Source organism: Vanacampus margaritifer, chromosome 15 (genome assembly GCF_051991255.1).
Source record: "Vanacampus margaritifer isolate UIUO_Vmar chromosome 15, RoL_Vmar_1.0, whole genome shotgun sequence".
Lineage (NCBI taxonomy): Eukaryota > Metazoa > Chordata > Actinopteri > Syngnathiformes > Syngnathidae > Vanacampus > Vanacampus margaritifer.
Genome location: NC_135446.1, coordinates 6,161,765 through 6,178,809, shown reverse-complemented (window position 1 = coordinate 6,178,809; position 17,045 = coordinate 6,161,765). Strand labels below are relative to the sequence as shown.

At 39.2% G+C, this 17,045-nt stretch overlaps 2 protein-coding genes across 8 annotated transcripts in view; one reads left to right on the top strand and one right to left on the bottom strand.

Moving 5' to 3' along the window:
• cald1a (caldesmon 1a) overlaps positions 1-17,045 on the top strand; it is a 70,996-nt gene that overhangs the window by 17,268 nt on the left and 36,683 nt on the right. Inside the window, exon 1 of one of the 5 annotated variants that reach the window (XM_077543962.1) lies at positions 6,939-7,032. The exons of the other annotated variants lie outside the window; for them this stretch is intronic. The gene's annotated coding sequence lies outside the window, so the exon portion shown is untranslated. Of the gene's footprint in view, positions 1-6,938; positions 7,033-17,045 lie in introns of those variants that run through there. 5 annotated transcript variants of the gene reach the window in all.
• LOC144034864 (uncharacterized) lies at positions 594-16,391 on the bottom strand. 3 transcript variants are annotated; one of them, XM_077543965.1, is made up of 9 exons: positions 16,280-16,391; positions 15,672-15,910; positions 6,918-7,013; positions 3,594-3,773; positions 2,785-2,922; positions 2,482-2,638; positions 2,253-2,374; positions 1,984-2,069; positions 594-1,482 (listed from the first exon to the last, which is right to left on the bottom strand). In XM_077543965.1, the coding sequence occupies exons 6-9, from the start codon at positions 2,603-2,605 to the stop codon at positions 1,407-1,409; spliced, it is 408 nt and encodes a 135-aa protein (XP_077400091.1). In that variant the 5' UTR covers positions 2,606-2,638; positions 2,785-2,922; positions 3,594-3,773; positions 6,918-7,013; positions 15,672-15,910; positions 16,280-16,391; the 3' UTR covers positions 594-1,406. The 3 variants fall into 3 exon arrangements, with proteins under 3 accessions (XP_077400091.1, XP_077400092.1, XP_077400093.1); XM_077543966.1 differs by lacking the exon at positions 15,672-15,910 and having other exon boundaries at positions 16,280-16,379; XM_077543967.1 differs by lacking the exons at positions 6,918-7,013; positions 15,672-15,910.

Below are 17,045 nucleotides of genomic sequence, written 5' to 3'. Positions count from 1 at the left end.
TAGACACTTTAGCAACTGCATTGACCTCGTAGGGAAAACGTAATTTTTAATAATAATTCATAATATAGCTTAATGATGTATACTATTTTATATTTCTATTTTTGTCTACAAGCACCTCATTGCATTGGATTTCCAACAGCTGGTGTAGACTCTAGACCAGGGGTGCTCAAGTTCGATCCTCGACAGCCCCTATCCAGCCTGTTTTCCATGTTTCTCTCCACTAACACACCTGACTCATGATCAGGATCGTTATCAGGCTTCTGCAAAGCTTGCTGATTAGCAATCATTAGATTCAGCTGTGCTGCGGGAGGGAAACATGGAAAACAGGCTGGATAGAGGCTCTCGAGGACCGAACTTGAGCTCTAGACCATTTCCAAAAACACTTGATTGAAAGCCAAGCACCTGAAGTTTAGTACACAGTCAGGGCTCCAGAAGTACTCCCCCCCCCCCCCCCCTATTTTCAAAAATTGAAATTTCACTTTTCTACTCATTGTCACATCCATCCATTTCTATATTACTGATAAAAATAATCTATTTAGTTGTACTGTCTCAAATTTTAGGGGCAAAATGCCACCATTTAGGAGAAGTCTGGAGTCCTGGGAGTGTATTATGTTTTTTTTTCAGCCAAGGGCAAAATTATTCAAGTAATGCATCCTAATTATATTTATTTATCCTTAAACTAGATGCCCAAACAACCAGCAGTAGACAAGGACTCAATTTTTGCTGTTCTCTGCTCATCAAAAGAGGCCATACACCAAAACGGCAACATAGCCACTCCAAAAGACACTGTGTGGATGGATCTGAGTGAGAAGTTGGGGAAAAAGATGTCTGCAAAGGCTATATACACCTTTGTTAAGACAAACAGACATAACGTCTGGTCAGCTTTGGGTTTTGAAGCTGAAACTGATCCTGAAACTAGCGATCACACGGGCTCAGAATCAGAGCCCCTTTTCCCTGAACGGTCCTTTCAGATTCAAGTGCCTTTTGACAAGTGGAGAAAATTTATTCCAGAAAAGGCTATATACAAAGATAAGTACTGTCAAACCCAAGAAAGAAAATATAAAATTTTTAAGCCTGGCACCTGGACCCACATCATAAATGAGCAAATCTGGAAAGCAGTAAAAGTTCCTTGCACATTTGTTTTTAAACGAGCCAAGGTCTTTCCATTAGCCACAAACAATTATATTGAAATCAGAGGATACTGCAAGGAGTGTCACGGCCTTCTCAGCATTAATTGTGACAAAAAACCCAAAATCAATAGTCCAATGATGCTCAATTGTTACATTAAGAACAGTGATGACTCCCTGCACACTGGCAGCTCAAAGCGCTTCATGCCAGGTCATTTGCGTGCGCAGATAGCTCAAGAACACGTTGAGGGCAGGATGGAACCACATGTATGGCGGGCATCACATGCGGAGAAACTGATGGACTTCGGAGATCCTGAGCAAAGCCATCTCCCAAATTTGGCCACCCTGCGCAAGGCTAAACAGGAGAAAAATAACATGGCGTTAGGTGACAAAAACCCCATTTTGTCATTGCAGCTGCTTAAGTACAGTGCACCTCACAGTGGTAGCATTAAAGACATTGGACTGGACACGTTTTTCTGTCACTACTGGAGCCAAACGCAGATGCATGTGTACAAGACATTATCCCAAAAATGTCAACCAACAGTATGTTTTGATGCAACTGGCTCAGTAGTTAAAAAGCTAGTGAGACCGAATGGCTCATCGGGTCATATCTTCCTTTACCAGGGTGTTATGACAGGGCATAACGGCTCTAGTATACCCGTGGTGCAGATGCTGTCAGAGAAACATGATATTTGTGCTATCACGCAGTGGCTGAAGGAATGGATTGATGCAGGTGCACCTGTTCCAAAAGAAGCCGTGAGTGATTTTTCGCTGGCCATCCTTGGAGCTCTAGTCAAAGCTTTTACCCCTCATCCTGACTTGAAGAGCTACATCAATGAATGTTTTAAAGTCTTACTTGGGGATGAACATGCAAACCTGCCCCCATGTTTTGTCAGGGTAGATGTTGCACACTGCCTCAAGATGATCTGCCAGTGGGACTGCCTGAAAAACAAAAGATATTGTGTTAAACATTTCTTTGTGAGGTCATTAGCACAGCTTCTGAAGTCACAATGTGTGGAACAATCAAAAGAACTTCTACGAGCCATCACTGTTGTGGCACTTAGTGAATCAGAAGGTAATGACGGTTCCGGAGCACCGCTCCCATCAGAAAAGTGCAAGAAGTACCTGAATGTTAAAATTGCTGAAGAAATTGTCAGCATTCCAGATGAAGAGGTTGAGGCACAAGAACCAGCCGATGCGTCCAATCAGCAGATCCAGACTAACGCCCGACGGTGGGTGACAGAAATCTGTGAGGAGAGCAAGTCACTTGCCATCATGGCTAATGGGGATAGAAATAACATCCACTTTCTCCCTGAGATCATTCCCCACATAATAGGACTTGGAAGTTACTTACCACTCTGGACAGGAATAATGGTCCCTCTCTTCAGAAGCCCCAGCATCACTGCAAAGTCCGCTGCTGTTGAAGCGGAGTTCAACATCCTCAAAAATGGACTTTTCAAGCATGACAGCCTACCCATTGGTGTTGACCGCTTTGTCGCTCGTCACCTTTCCTTCATTGAGGCAAACATGCGGATTTGTTATGCAAAACAAAAAAGTAATAAGGCGGATGATGTCAATGCTACGACTGTCACAGGACCTGACAATGTCTTCACTACTACTCGGACTGATGAACACAAAATTAAAAATGATGCTCAACCTGGTGAGGAATCTGATGCTGCGACAATAAATCTGAACAATGAAGTGGAAAACTGGAGAAGCTTAGTGGTTCCACCCAAAAAAAGGAAGATGACTTCAAATCTCTCTCCTTGTCCTGAATGGCTGCATGTTGATCCATCTGTGGGCCGTAAAAAAGTCAAGGTGCAGTTATTAAAAAATGGAAACCATCAGCAGCCTGTTAAACTTGGCAAATTGAAAGTCTCCGTGCTGAACACGTGTGCATTTGATGCTGTTTTTCAGAGCTTGTGTTGTTCTTTTTGTGACAGCTTTTCATTTGAAAAAGCTGTTCGTAGCAACAAATGTGAGAACCAGTTCCTCCACCTGGTGAAAACAATGACCACATGGGGAGTGAACCAACGGGTGTACTCACAGAGGGCAGAACTGCTGAGGGAAATATTCACACCTGTCAACCTAACCTCTGGCGCTCTCCAAATTGATGCACATTGCCACATCTCGACTGTGATTGAGAGCGCCATGAGGAACCTTCCAAGTGTTTATTTAAAGAAACAATGTTCCTCACAGTTCTGCAGTTTAAGCACACTTGTAACGAGGGAAGTTCCACTCGTGTGTACCAAAATTGATACACTGCAGACCTATGGCATGGCTCATCTTCAGGTCGCAGCTGAAGAAGGACTCAACCTTCCTGACTCTACCTGCCTCCGACCAATCCAAAATCCATCTCAGTGTCCTGACACATTTAAACAGCAAGACAGTACGGGAAAAGCTGTTTGTTCAGGGACGGTTTCCCACAGCTACAGTCTGGGAGAAGTCGTGTGGATTGACACTGACCTTGGGAGCAGTTGTGCACAAGTTTCCTTGCTTGAGTTGCCATCCAGTCTGGTGCTGCAAGAGAAGACCTTCACTTTGAGAGCGGTCATCGCATTTCAAAGAGGCTTGAGCCAGGATTCCCTTGGTCATTATGTGGCATATTGCAGGAGGACTGCATGCACCTGGGAGATGTATGATGACCTGGGAAGCGGAGTGAAAGCAGCATCAGATAACACAAAGATCTACCCACATGCTGTGTTTTGTACAAAGCAATGATTAACACATATTGTTTGATATTTTGTGTGTATGTTTGTTTGTTTGTGTGTGCGTGTGTGTGTTTTGACACATTAAATCGTTGTTCCAACATTAATTTCTTCTGCAGACTGTCATGTCAAACTTCTAATGCATGTATATAAATTAAGTGTTTTGTCTCTGACGATATGGTCACACAAGATGTTTCGGTTTATTGTGAGCATCTTTCATCAAATAATCACATGGGCTTAATGCATGCTAATAAGGAATGAACATAAGAAAAACGTTTTACAAAAATATGCATACATGATACGGTTATTGGAGACTAATGCCCGAAGACAGCTGGGATTGGCTCCAGCACTCAATTGCGAGATAAGCGGTTGAGAAAATAGATGGATAGATGCTCGAACTAAAAGTAATTTGGAGCAGTGAAAACGTTAAAAGTTTTTATGTAGCCTAGCTAGCAAAAAAGCTACAAAAGAGTAAAATGTTAACCTGAAGTTCATCCTGCAACTGGTGGCATTCCAGGATCTTGAAGAGTACGCAGAAACATGCAAAACTAAAGTTAATTCCAAGTTATTACATGGAATTAATAACTAAACGAGCGATTCACTGAGCGTGGTACCATAGGACAAACTTTCTCGATAGACCGCATCCAAAACAAATAAAGACAGCCGGCGTCACCACCAATGCTAAAATGTGCCAAATCTATAAAACCGTCGCAGCACAAACGAACATTTTGACTGCACAAACCAGCACTAACGCAGCACAAACAATTGGCACCATTTTGGCTCCAATCTGAACTAAACGTGGGGGCTGGTTGACATCATCACACAAAACTAAAATGTTTAATATCTATAAAACCGTTGCAGCACAAACAAACATTTTAACTGCACAATCCAGCACAAACGTAGCACAAACAAATTGACACATTTCGGGTCTGTTTCTCAATAGATGGGGGGCTGGGTGAACTCTGGATAGCCTGAAAAATTATTTATAATAACTGCAAAACAGTAATAGCACAAGCGAAACTTTTTATGGCACAAACCAGCAGAAACGCAGCACAAACAAAAGACAATTTCCATCAAATTTTGCGTGGGGTGGGGGGCAAAAACATCATGTTTTGTCATGCGTTAACATTCCAACATCAAAGAGAGGAAGCCTGTTTTCAATACTTGAGACTGGCCTAAAAGTACAGATTTTTGAAAAACATGAAATTTGATATATATATATATATATATATATATATTTTAGGGGTGGGAATCTTTGAATGTCTCACAATTTGATTCCCATTTTTGGGTCTGCGATTCGATTCAGAATCAATTTTCGATTAACTCTTTGACTGCCAGACATTTTCAGAAAAGGGATGCCGTGGGTGCGAGCCGATTTTAAGCATTTTGACTGATCTTTCAAGGTCCATAGAAAATTATGTGTTTGGACTATGGAAACACACATACTGCCAAAACAAGATTGGACTCTCATCTTCCATCAGAAAAAAAAAAGTTTGTTTCTACCTTATTCCGTTTTTGAGTAATCAACAATAGAAAATGGTTAGTTTCACCTGTTTTGAAAAAAAAACGTCTTTTAAGGTCTTTGGCACTCCTCCATAGGATTTTACGAAACGTTATTTAACGTTTTTGGCAGTCAAAGAGTTAAGAACGATTTTTGATTCAAAATGATTTGATTGACAATGATTTTTGCTTCAATCTATAGATGTGCAAGGAACTGTAATGATCTACTCCAGTCTGACTCACTAATGCTTATTACCGCGCTACTCGCGGCACTTTTATCACTCAAAAGAACTGCACACTGCAAAAAAAACAACTTTTATTGGAATAACTTGATCGTGACTTTCCTTCTACTCTCTAATGTGGCAACAACTTAACAGTGTATTAGGCCGCGTGGAACCACACTGCCCCTAAGTGGCCAAAATTTGTACAACATGAACAGCGCTCCAAATAAAGGCGCACACAGACAAAGGCAAGACAGTATAAAACAATTGAAATAAAATCGATTTTGAATCGTACTAAATGAGAATCGTGATTCTTATGAGAATCGATTTTCTGGGCACACACCTAATATATATATATATATATATATATATATATATATATATATATATATATATATATATATATATATATTAGAGTTGTCAAACTACAAACATTTTTAATCAGATTAATCACGTTAGAATTTTACTAATTTGTACAAATATGAAGAGCACTTGTTATGTGTTAATTCTTTCGACACTTATTTATTTGATCAACTTCACACTCATCCTCTTTTTCTAATCAGGTAATTACTTGCATAATTTAAAATGGAAAAAAAAATACCTCAATCGTATTATATATTCGGAATGTCATACGCAAACATTTATTAAATGCTTTACTTTAATGCATGCAGTTAACTTTATTAACACAACTTGTGCTACCTTTTACGTAACCATCCGCTGTGAAAGTAAAGGATCATCTGTGGTCAAGATTAATAGTATGATTAATCTGCATTAATACACGATTAATGTAATTTTGTGATAATCGAGTTTAACTTTGACAGCACTAATATATATATGTATATATATATATATATATGTATATATATATATATATATATATATGTGTATATATGTGTATATATGTATATATATGTGTATATATGTATATATATAAATGGATGTATATATGTATATATATGTATGTGTATATGTATGTATATATATGTATATATATATGTATATATGTATATATATATGTATGTGTATATGTATGCATATATGTATATATATATATATGTATATATATGTGTATATATATGTATATATATAAATGTATGTATATATCTATATATATATAAATGGATGTATATATGTATATGTATATATATATATATATATATGTATATATGTAAATGTATGTATATATGTATATATATAAATGTATGTATATATGTATATATATAAATGTATGTATATATGTATGTATATATATGTATGTATATGTATATATATTGGTATTTCAAACAGTCCTCCTCATCATACTGTTTACTTTGTGACATCACGAGACCAAGATGACGCCACAATTGATTAACAGTACATACCTCGCTATTGTGATGTTTCAAACATGATGTTCTTAGAGGGTGGTGGCCGCTGAGGTTCAAGTGTCAACAAGCGGTTGCAACAGAGACACAGCAAGCCTGGACAAGCCACATAAAGGTATAGAAGTGGACATTTGTGGACATTTTCATGGATTTAGCGCCTGTTCTGCTGAACAGTTGTGCGAAAAGTACTGAAACATTGAACAGGTTGACATGTACTTTCAAAAGTTGAGATCAAATGAATGAAATCATAGTTATGCTAGTTTGTTAGATTAAACTTGATGAATGATTCTATTTAGTGATATCACAATGGTGATGAAAATACGGTTTTACTACTGTTAGCACAAACAATGTATTCTTGTGAGTCCCTATTTCAAGCTCCAGCAAGCATAGCGCATCTTAGCTTAGCATGAAGCTTTGTAACCTCCTGGCCAACAGATGGCTACTGCTATAAACAACTTGTACTTTTTCAACGTTCATCTTTATGTGCCCATTATATGAACAATAGATTGATTCTCAGAGTGTTGACAGGCATTTTTCGCTTGTAGATTGATTCTCAGAGTGTTGACAGGCATTTTTCGCTTGCCGTCAAAGCTAATGCAAGCTGTGAGGCACATGACGAGAACCAACGTCGGAACATGGAAAACATTTGATTCATTATCGTTTTGTTGTGTGGTTGCACCACTGGCATCCAAGCTTCTTGTGAAGCGTCCACAGACATGTTTGCAGTGACATGAGAACGTCAAAACATGTAGAAGACACGAGGCACAGTTTCATTTAAATGGAGAGCTTTTGACTTCTTTTTTTTTGACTGAGTGGAATGTAGCTTACCAGAGTGCGGCTAAGGGTGAAACGTCTGCGCGGTGAAATAATGGGTGTGTTAGTGGTAGCGTGTACATGCATGTGTGTGTCAGTGGGTCCAGCGTGGCCATCAGTCACGCAGTATTGAGTGGGCGCCAACTCCAGCCACTGTGACGTTAGTGTGAGAGCGCTGCTATCGCGCTATGCACACAGCATGCAAGAAAACCTTTTCTTTTTTTCCCCTCCTTTTTCCCAGCTTGGTTACGGGAAAGGCCGCATGTTTTCCTTCCATATTTGGTCATATGGAGCAGCACCAGCAGTGAGCAGTCGTCTTTTGATGCACTACAAACATGCCGAGTCTGTGAGGGATTTGGATGCCTTTTAGCTTTCCAGTTTAGCAGGATGCAGCGTCCTTATAAAAGTTGACAGTTTATGATATGAGCAGAGGTGGGTGGTAACAAGTTACATTTGCTTGAGCAACTTTTTGAAAAAAAATACTTCGAAGTAGTTTTACCATACAATACTTTTACTTGAGTAGATGTAGATCTATAATGGACGACACTAGAGTCGTTACCCCCATTTCATACATTAAATTTACCCTATTTTAATGGCCATAAGGCGTACTTAAAAGTCTTAAATGTTCTTAATAATCGACGGCGGGCCTAATAATGAAATGCGCCTTTTGTGGTGCACCGAATTCTAAAATCTGTAAATTTTGTTGTGTGACTTGGGTAAAGCGCTCCGCTTGACTGTATGGGAGCATTACCGGGGACACATTGCTTATATACAGGAATTGTGGCCCTGGTTGAGGACTGGCAGGCAGGGTGAGAAAGAGTCAACTGAAAGATTATGTCTTGGTGCTTTTGCTTTAAGAGTTACGCCACATTTTGTGAATGGATTGTGCATGCTTGGGCTAACGTTTTTTTTTTTGTTATTTGAAGATGCCAGACTTTGCACATACTTTTATATATTTGTCTGTCTGATGACATTTTTTTTCTCAATCCGACTTTATGTTCAAGCAGTTACTAGTTACTTTTTACTAGTACTTGAGGGACTTTTTTGATTACTATTTACTTTTACTTGAGTAATATTATTTTGAAGTAACGGTACTCTTACTTGAGTACAATTTTTGGCTACTCGACCCACCTCTGGATATCAGCAACAGAGATTCAACTTGTAATGCAAATGTCACCCTTTAAATGAAACAGGATTTTAAATTAAGGCTGGAGTTCTGTTAGCATTAGCTCTTTTTGGCTGCTCTTTATTTTGGGGAATTGGATTAGCAGTTGACCTTTGGGATTTATCATCCTTTCTGCTTTACTGTAGTGCTTCATTGTGAGACAAGCTGCAGCTGGAATTAATTAGATTTATTAATTTTTTTGGTGGGACCAAATATTTGCATTTTAAATGTTCTGTTCGAGAGCTGCTTGATGGGGGATGATGGATATGGTGTGTTGGCGCGCTGTTTTTACTGCAATTTAAGTGTGACTTTGCTCCAAGCGTGCTGTTGGAGAACATATAAACAGTCGGTCCAAGCCGGCGCAGGTGTTTTTAGCTGCCTTCACGTGTTTATTAACAAGAGCAGCTCCTCACTCACCCACTGAACGATTTGACAAGAAAAACGACGGACTGAGTGACGAGTGACAGCGTGCAGTGAGATCAGTGGAAAATTAAACAAACGTTGCAAAAATGATGTCTCAACATTCTTTTTGCTTTCCAAAAACAAGGATTTGTCATTAGGAAGTTAATTAGTCCTAATGAAGGCACTTTCCTGGAAGTTGTAGTTGTGTTACAGAGTACATGAAAAAATCATTTAATGAGTTTAATTTTCAAACCTTTGGCCATCAATCACTTGGTTGCAAAAAAGCCAACATGCTAGTTAATAACTTTGACAAATTCAGTGCATCAAGTGTAGAAGAATATAAGCTTGCTTGCAGAATAGTTTTTTTTCCCCAAGCTGGTTTCCATATAATTGTTTCCTAATTAAATTTATGGAAAGCAAGTTTCATTTGTTTTTCTCAGAGATTTTCTAATTAAATGTGTGCATTAAATCCTCACACTTAATTCAGTATTGGCCAATGTGTGCGGTTTATCTAAATGTTTCAAAGGCTGTTTAGTAAATTTGTGTGATTGAATTGAAGCAACAGTTTGGTTAACTAAACTACAAAAGTGCCAATGAAGTGTACTCAGGTGGAGTTTCTATTCAAATGTTAGGACAATCTTAATAAAGTGGACCACAAAGAGACATTTATAGTAGAAAGTTAGCCCTCACTAAAGCAAGGTTGACTTACTTTTTTTCCCCAGTACATTATCTCCGGTAAAGTAAACATCACTTGCTAATTGAATATAGCCTACCACCTGTAGTTTGAATGAATTGCTTTGTTTAACAGTAACAAAGTAATCAAATGACATTCTGAAAGCCTACCACTACACCACAAAGGCTAATGGCTGATGCCAATCTATAGTATGTCGACGTCACTCTAGTAGACTACTAAATGCATTAAAGCTGTGCAATTTATGGAAATTCAATTACAATTTAAATTATTACACTCCACAATTACAAAATTGGCATAATCCTGAACAAAAATAAAATATTAGGTATGTCACCAATTATTAGTTGTTAAACTTTTTTTTAGATAACTAATTTAATAAATCTTGTTTGGTCCAAAAGGAACTTGCATGATTATAATGTCTCAAAGAAATGTATTTGCTTTAATTTTTTTTACGTTAAACCATTTTTTTGTTTACCAAAAAACAAATGATCGTCCTAATCGTGATTTCAATTAATACCAAATTAATCGTGATTAATATTTTCTTCATAATCAAGCAGCTCTAAATAGTTTTTGGTTCAAAAGGAACTTAAATAGTGTTTCAAAGAATTTGATTTATCTTAATATTTTGAAATGTTTTAACATTTTCTTGTTTTGTCCCCAAAAAAATCACTTGAATAATCGTGATTTCAATTATTACTAAAATAATCGTGATTAGTATTTTTTCCATAATCATGCAGCCCTAAAATGCAAACACATTCATAATCATGTAATAATGTATGTGTGGACGGCGCTCCCCCAGTAGACAGAAATAATATCTGCACCTCACATGCTTATACTGTTACTGTATTGAAGCGTATGCATGAAACTTCTAAAATCTAAAATCATTTGTATGTCACATTCATTTGACAATGAATTATCAACAAAATATTGAAGTGTTGAGCGTAAAGAGCTGCTGTTTGGATGCCACTTTGATTTTTGAAATGTAATCTTTCGCCTGACTGATTCAGCGATGACACGTGCGCACTGTTAATCCCCCAGCGCATCGTGCAGCCTGCAGTCGTCAAAGTACAATGCATCCAAGGTATTCCATTGAGATTTTCATGCTCTTAAGTGTGTGTGTGTTTGTGATTCACTTTCACACAGCCAGACCTTATACAATATGAAACACAGTCTGGGAATGCAGGAGCCTCATTTTTCCTCAGCGAATGGAAACTTTACATCTCTCCACCTCCTCGTTTTCCTCCGCTGCCGGATTAATCGGGGTAGTTTTGGGTGATTTGGGTGTGTGGTCAGCTCCCAGCAAATCCCACATGACACCCCATTCCGAGCATTTCTTTCCCTTGGCATTTGATTTCACGTGATGTAGCGACACCAGCGGCGACTAGATGTGTCCTCGTCGGGGTTGAAGTCTCGCTTTTTGGGATGCTTGGAAGAAAGCGTGAGCAGGAAGCAGATGGTATTGAGATCGAGCCGAGCCGTGTTGAGTTTGGCTGTCTCCTTGCGGCGTTGACAACAGAAGACATTGTGGTTGATTTTCACGCCGCCGCGTTCATATGTAGACGGATGAAGAAGAAAGAATGTGCGTACTCCCTTATACGTGCAATATTATCCGGGCTATCATAAAAAAAAATTCAAGTGTCTCTTCATATTTTATCTGCATAATAGTATGCAGTCACTGGATAAGCTTCCGTTGTCAGTGCCAAGAAAAAAAATGGGCCTGACTGTATAGTCTGGATTTTTATGAGTGTGTTAGTTTTACTGTATTGTCATACTATGTAAATAGATGACAAACTTGGATGAAAATCAAACGTTTAGGAATGTCAATTTGGCAGGGCCCACTTCTCTAAATCCAGAGCTGGCAAGGTCAAGAAAGTAAAAACCCTGCCACAGTTTGGCTTTAGCCCCTTGTGCTAGCTAGCTAGTTCCTTAGCAGGTAATTGAGCAACCGGGGAGCTAGCTAGCGAGCCCCTTGAGCTAGCTAGGGAGCTGGCTAGCTAGGGAGCTGGCTCGCTAGCTAGCTCAAGGGGCTAAAGCCAAACTGTGGCCTGGTTTTTACTGGACTTGGATTTGCCACCTCTTTCTAAATCACCTAAAATTGCTCAAGCCTCAGACTATAAAAGCTGTGTCCCTTTAACATGAAATTTTAGGGGCCCATTTAGGGCCACGTCCTGTAAATTCACTTGCAAAGCAAATATTCATATTTCTTCATTGACTATAAATGCATCAACTCCGTTCCTGAAGATTAGCCATGATTGATTGTTCCCTGAGTTCTGAGCAACTGTGATTTAATATTCAGTCGACAGGAAGTGGCAAAATGGCCGCCCCCTGAGATGGATAAAAATGGGTAGAATTTCCTGCTTAATTCATATTCCACAAACGCTCAATTGTTTGAGCCATGATTAATCGTTAACTATTTCCTCAGCACAGTTGATGTCATCTTCAGTCGACAAGAAGTGGAAAATTTGTTTTTTAAAGATATTAATGAAATAATAGTGACAAATATTGTAGTTATCGCATGAACTCATTCACTCGCAGCCATTTTCCCAGAAGCAACCCCCTTCGCTCCCGGCTGTTTTACTGGATTTTGACTGATTTTGCAAGGCACACAGAATATTGTGTTCTATTGCTATAAAAACATGGAACCTAACACAAAAAAGATTATTGTCTCTTCTTTCATCAGGAAAAAAATATTAGCATTATAATATAGCTAAGTTTCATCATTATTCACTAATCTGTTGAAAACACTGGGAAAAAGAGCTTGTTGCAACATGGCCCTGGTTGATCTCTTACACTCTGTTGCCACCTGCTAGCGTTTTTTGTAATTACTATCATTGCTTCACCCGTTCTCTGCAGTTCAGAGGCTGCATCAATGCCTTTTGTATGCTCTAGCATGAAAATACATAAAAAATTATAAATATGTCTTTGGGAAACTTAAAACATAAAAATTACAATGTATTTATACGTTTTGGGGAGCAAATGAGTTAATTATAGACAAAATATTATCTTCCTACTATTAAAAAGAGCTCAATGAGCGAAGTATCCCTTTAAAGTTACTAGTTACACATGCGCAAGTATATAGAAAATTTCTCTGACCTCACTCAAAATTTAACGGCAAATTGCGACAATTTGCAGGCAAGCTGGAGCGCTGCCAAAATCAATATTTATTCCTTCAGGCACTGGCCAACACGCACATAGGCCATGTATCTGACAAGACACACTCAAGATTAGCCAATACATCATGCAGCCCATGTGTATGTCATCCTTTTAAGTGGAGGGCGGAGAAAGCCCGATGACAAATGAAGGCCTTCGAGGCGCAGGCCGATATGGAAAGAAGGAAATATTCTGGCCGCGCCGTCTCAAAATCTCCAGTGAGTTCATGAATGCTCATCTGCGGCTCCTCCGCTCCCGAACCCAGCCGGCCGCTGTAAACGTGTTCATGCTGCCGAGTGCTGCATGCGAGAGTGAAGGTGCATAGCAGAGACGACCGCAACCACTCGGACCGCGTTCCAAGCTCACCACTGTGGGCACTGATGGAAATCACATGTATGCACGTTCTTGTTCCATACGAAGCTCACAAGTCTACAGCACAGGTGTTCAATGCAAGGCACGCAGGCCAGATCTGGCCCTCCTGCTCATGTGACATGGCCCATGGACGTTTGCTTGCCTTGACCTACCTTCCTAGGTATGCTATAGACAAATGTCTCCTGTGTTAACAAATACAGTGCTGCTCAGCCTCTGGCTAGAGGCCGTCATGGCTAATTAGTGCTGTCACTATCGAATATTTTTAGAATCGATTAATCTATTGATTATTCGATTAATAGGCTAATCAGATTCATTTGAATTCTGCATTAAAGGATGCTTGACTCATTAAGCCATTTTCAGCAGTACAAAGTTAATATTTTGTCCAGAATTAATTTGATAACTTCATTATTTTTCATGTAGAAAAACTTAATTAAAACAGATTTTTCCACTTGCTGTCAACTGAAGATGACATCACATGTGCTGAGTAAGTGGGTTATTTTTTTGCTGACCAAACCCAGAAAACAGGTGAACCATGCTTGGTCGTTATCTACTTCCTCGGCGTAGGTGAGGTCATCTTCAGTTGACAGTAAGTGGGAATTTTTATTTTTTTTAACGGAATTAATTTTACATGAAAAGTAATGAAGTTATCAAATTAATTGTGGACAAAATAGGAACTTTTTACTGCTGAAAATGGCTCAATGATTCAAATATCTCTTTAAAGTGTATTACAAAAGCATTTTTTCCCCTGATGACTTAACCAGTGATTGGTGGTTATTTTGTATTTTGTATAGTGATTAAAGAAAGGGGGGGATTGATGTTGTACTATTGATACCAGCTCGGTCATCGTTTTAATGTAAAGAGATGATTGCAAATGTTTTCAGTCTTCAGTAATCAGTCGTCTTTCATGAAGGACTACAGAAATCAATCAACAATTACTGTTGATATGCTGAAATCAGAGGATTTGGACAATGAAAAAAAAAAGGCTCCAAACGATTAATTTTCGTTATCGCTCACTTGTCGATTAATGGATTCATTTTGACAGCTCTTTGGCTTATGTTATGCTATTGGCAGTACGCCAAACTAGTTAAGATGGAAGCTGTTTGTATTAAATATTACATAATTTATTTTTTCTTTTTTGCATTTTATCTTATACATTACTAAAGAATCATCGATTTAAGTCTGAGAGTTCATCACGCTATCTCTTGCTCCTAATAGAGGCGATGGGTAATAATAGTTTCATAGTTGTAAGTGGCCTTCTGAGAGAATCCATAACAGCAACGTGTTCCAAAAAAGTTAATTTGTGACTAATATTTGTTCGAAAGTGACGCGCAGAGACACCCTCAAGTACAGTTTTGTTATGTTGTTAGCTTTCTATGCTCTACTATCAGGAGACAACAGTACTACTATGCCTGCAGAAAACGTTTACACAACTCAAACTGTCTCAGGAGCCTCTGCCAAAACAGCTGTTCATCCGAAGCGCCTACAGGCATGCAATAGGCCGATCACTGCCTTTCTTCCCTCCTCTTGCTCCCTCTCCGACTACACCAGCCTTATCTGCTGTGCCGTCGTCTTATTAGAACGACCCAATGACAAAGTACTGCGCAATTACCACTGTATCTCAGCCCAATGGAAGCTTGTCGACACTTGGTTGTTGTGCGCAGTTAATTCCGTAAAGTAAATTTGACTCTATTTAGAGTGGGACCAAATAGACTCAGTTTTAGAGTCATATTTACGCTTAAAAGAGAGTAAAATAAAGAATTGAGAGGAAAAAATAAGTCACTCGAACTCACGACCTTCAGCTTAGGAGACAGCCGATCTACTCCCTGAGCCACGCAGCTCCTGCTGTTTGTTCATAAATCGCTCGTGTCAGCTGGAATCTTCCTAACTCCAAGACCAAAAACAATGTCTTTTTTTTTGGTCGATGTTTTTGGTCTCCTCTTGCAGGAGGGACATAGCTCAGGTGGTAGTGTAGCAGTCACCCAAGATGAATGTTGTGAGTTTGTTCTTCAACCCTTGAGTGACTTTTTTTTTTTAATTCTTTATTTTACTCTCTTCCAAGTGTAAATATGACTCTAAAACTGAGTCTATTTGGTCCCACTCTAAATAGAGTAAATTTTACTCTAGAGTCCATTTTACTCTACAGAATTTACTGTGTACGTACTTGTTGAAGGAGCAGGTCACGATGGCTGTCATTACTTGCCACTTCGAAATGTCTTCACGGACGGAGAAGGCGGGTTGGTGTTGACTCCCATTTCACATAACTGGAATGCCTGTCTCCACCTGGACACCTGCTCTCCATAGTTAGTCGTACTGTGGTCAATCTGTGACTTTTGGAGAATACGGATGGATGGATGGATGGATGGATGGACGGATATCTCAGGTCAGTGCTGTAATAAAGTTCTAGCAGAAAGGAGGTGAAAGGTCAGTCTGAAGTTGAAAATGAAAATATGTCACCAGCATTGCACTGCAGGTTGCTCAACTGTATGGAACGCCGTCTTCCCCTTTTCTTCCTCTCATTCTGCCTCAGTTAGCTTTTGTAAAAGTGTGGGTGGTCTCTCCAGTTCTACACACCATTTTACACACATACACGTTTCGCTGAGGCCCTTTTGATGCAAGCCAGAGGCTTCCCCCCTGGGTCCTTTGCTTAGTGCTTTCCATTTAAAAGCCTGAGATTCTTATGATACTGCATTTATTCAATAAATGTATTAAGTGTATCATTAGTTACAGTCACAGCTGAAATACATATTTCATATTCGTGTAAAGTCTTACCCTACGATTCGTTTGTGTTGATCAACCTTATCTTCAGTCATTCAATTCATAACCGTATTTCATTTGGAGACATTCTGGAGTAACTGATGTGCTGTGTCTCCCTCGGCGTCCCTTGTATGTCGGAGAATGCGATTAGACTGGTGCTGTTCTGGAGGCCTTGTCACTTGTACTTAGTGTTCTGCTCTCGTTTTAATTACGGTTGCATGCGTGGCCAGCGCTAATTGGCCTTTGCCCACAGTCACAGACGACGCTATCTTAACATCCAAATATAGAGGGATTTACTGCAGTGTTGTGAAATATATCTCCTTATTTTCAGTCACGGCTGTTGTGTAATAATAGTGAGGAGACGAGTGCTTACTATACTGAGTAGTGAGGAGCTTCAGTATAAAGAATCTTTTTTAATTTACCGTCAAAATGTAGAGGGGACTGCACCGCTGTGGGAATGGTCGCACCCGGCTTGAGTCATAGCCAACCAAAGCAGTTCCTTTCACTCCCCTTTAAATGTGCACTCGAATCTCAACATAGCGAAAGCACATCAGTAGTGTTGTCACTATCGAATAATTTTAGAATCGATTCGCTCGGAAAGCTCACTGCAACTCGGCGTATATTTCTCTCGTGAAGACATAACAAAAAAAGTCTCACTTCTTACGTATATACCAGCGACATTCGAAAATGCTTATGTTGTGTGCCTAAAAAGGCTTTCGTCACAACAATACTGCATAAGAAGGGTATTTTAAAAAAAAAAAAGAGTTGAGATTAGTGCTAT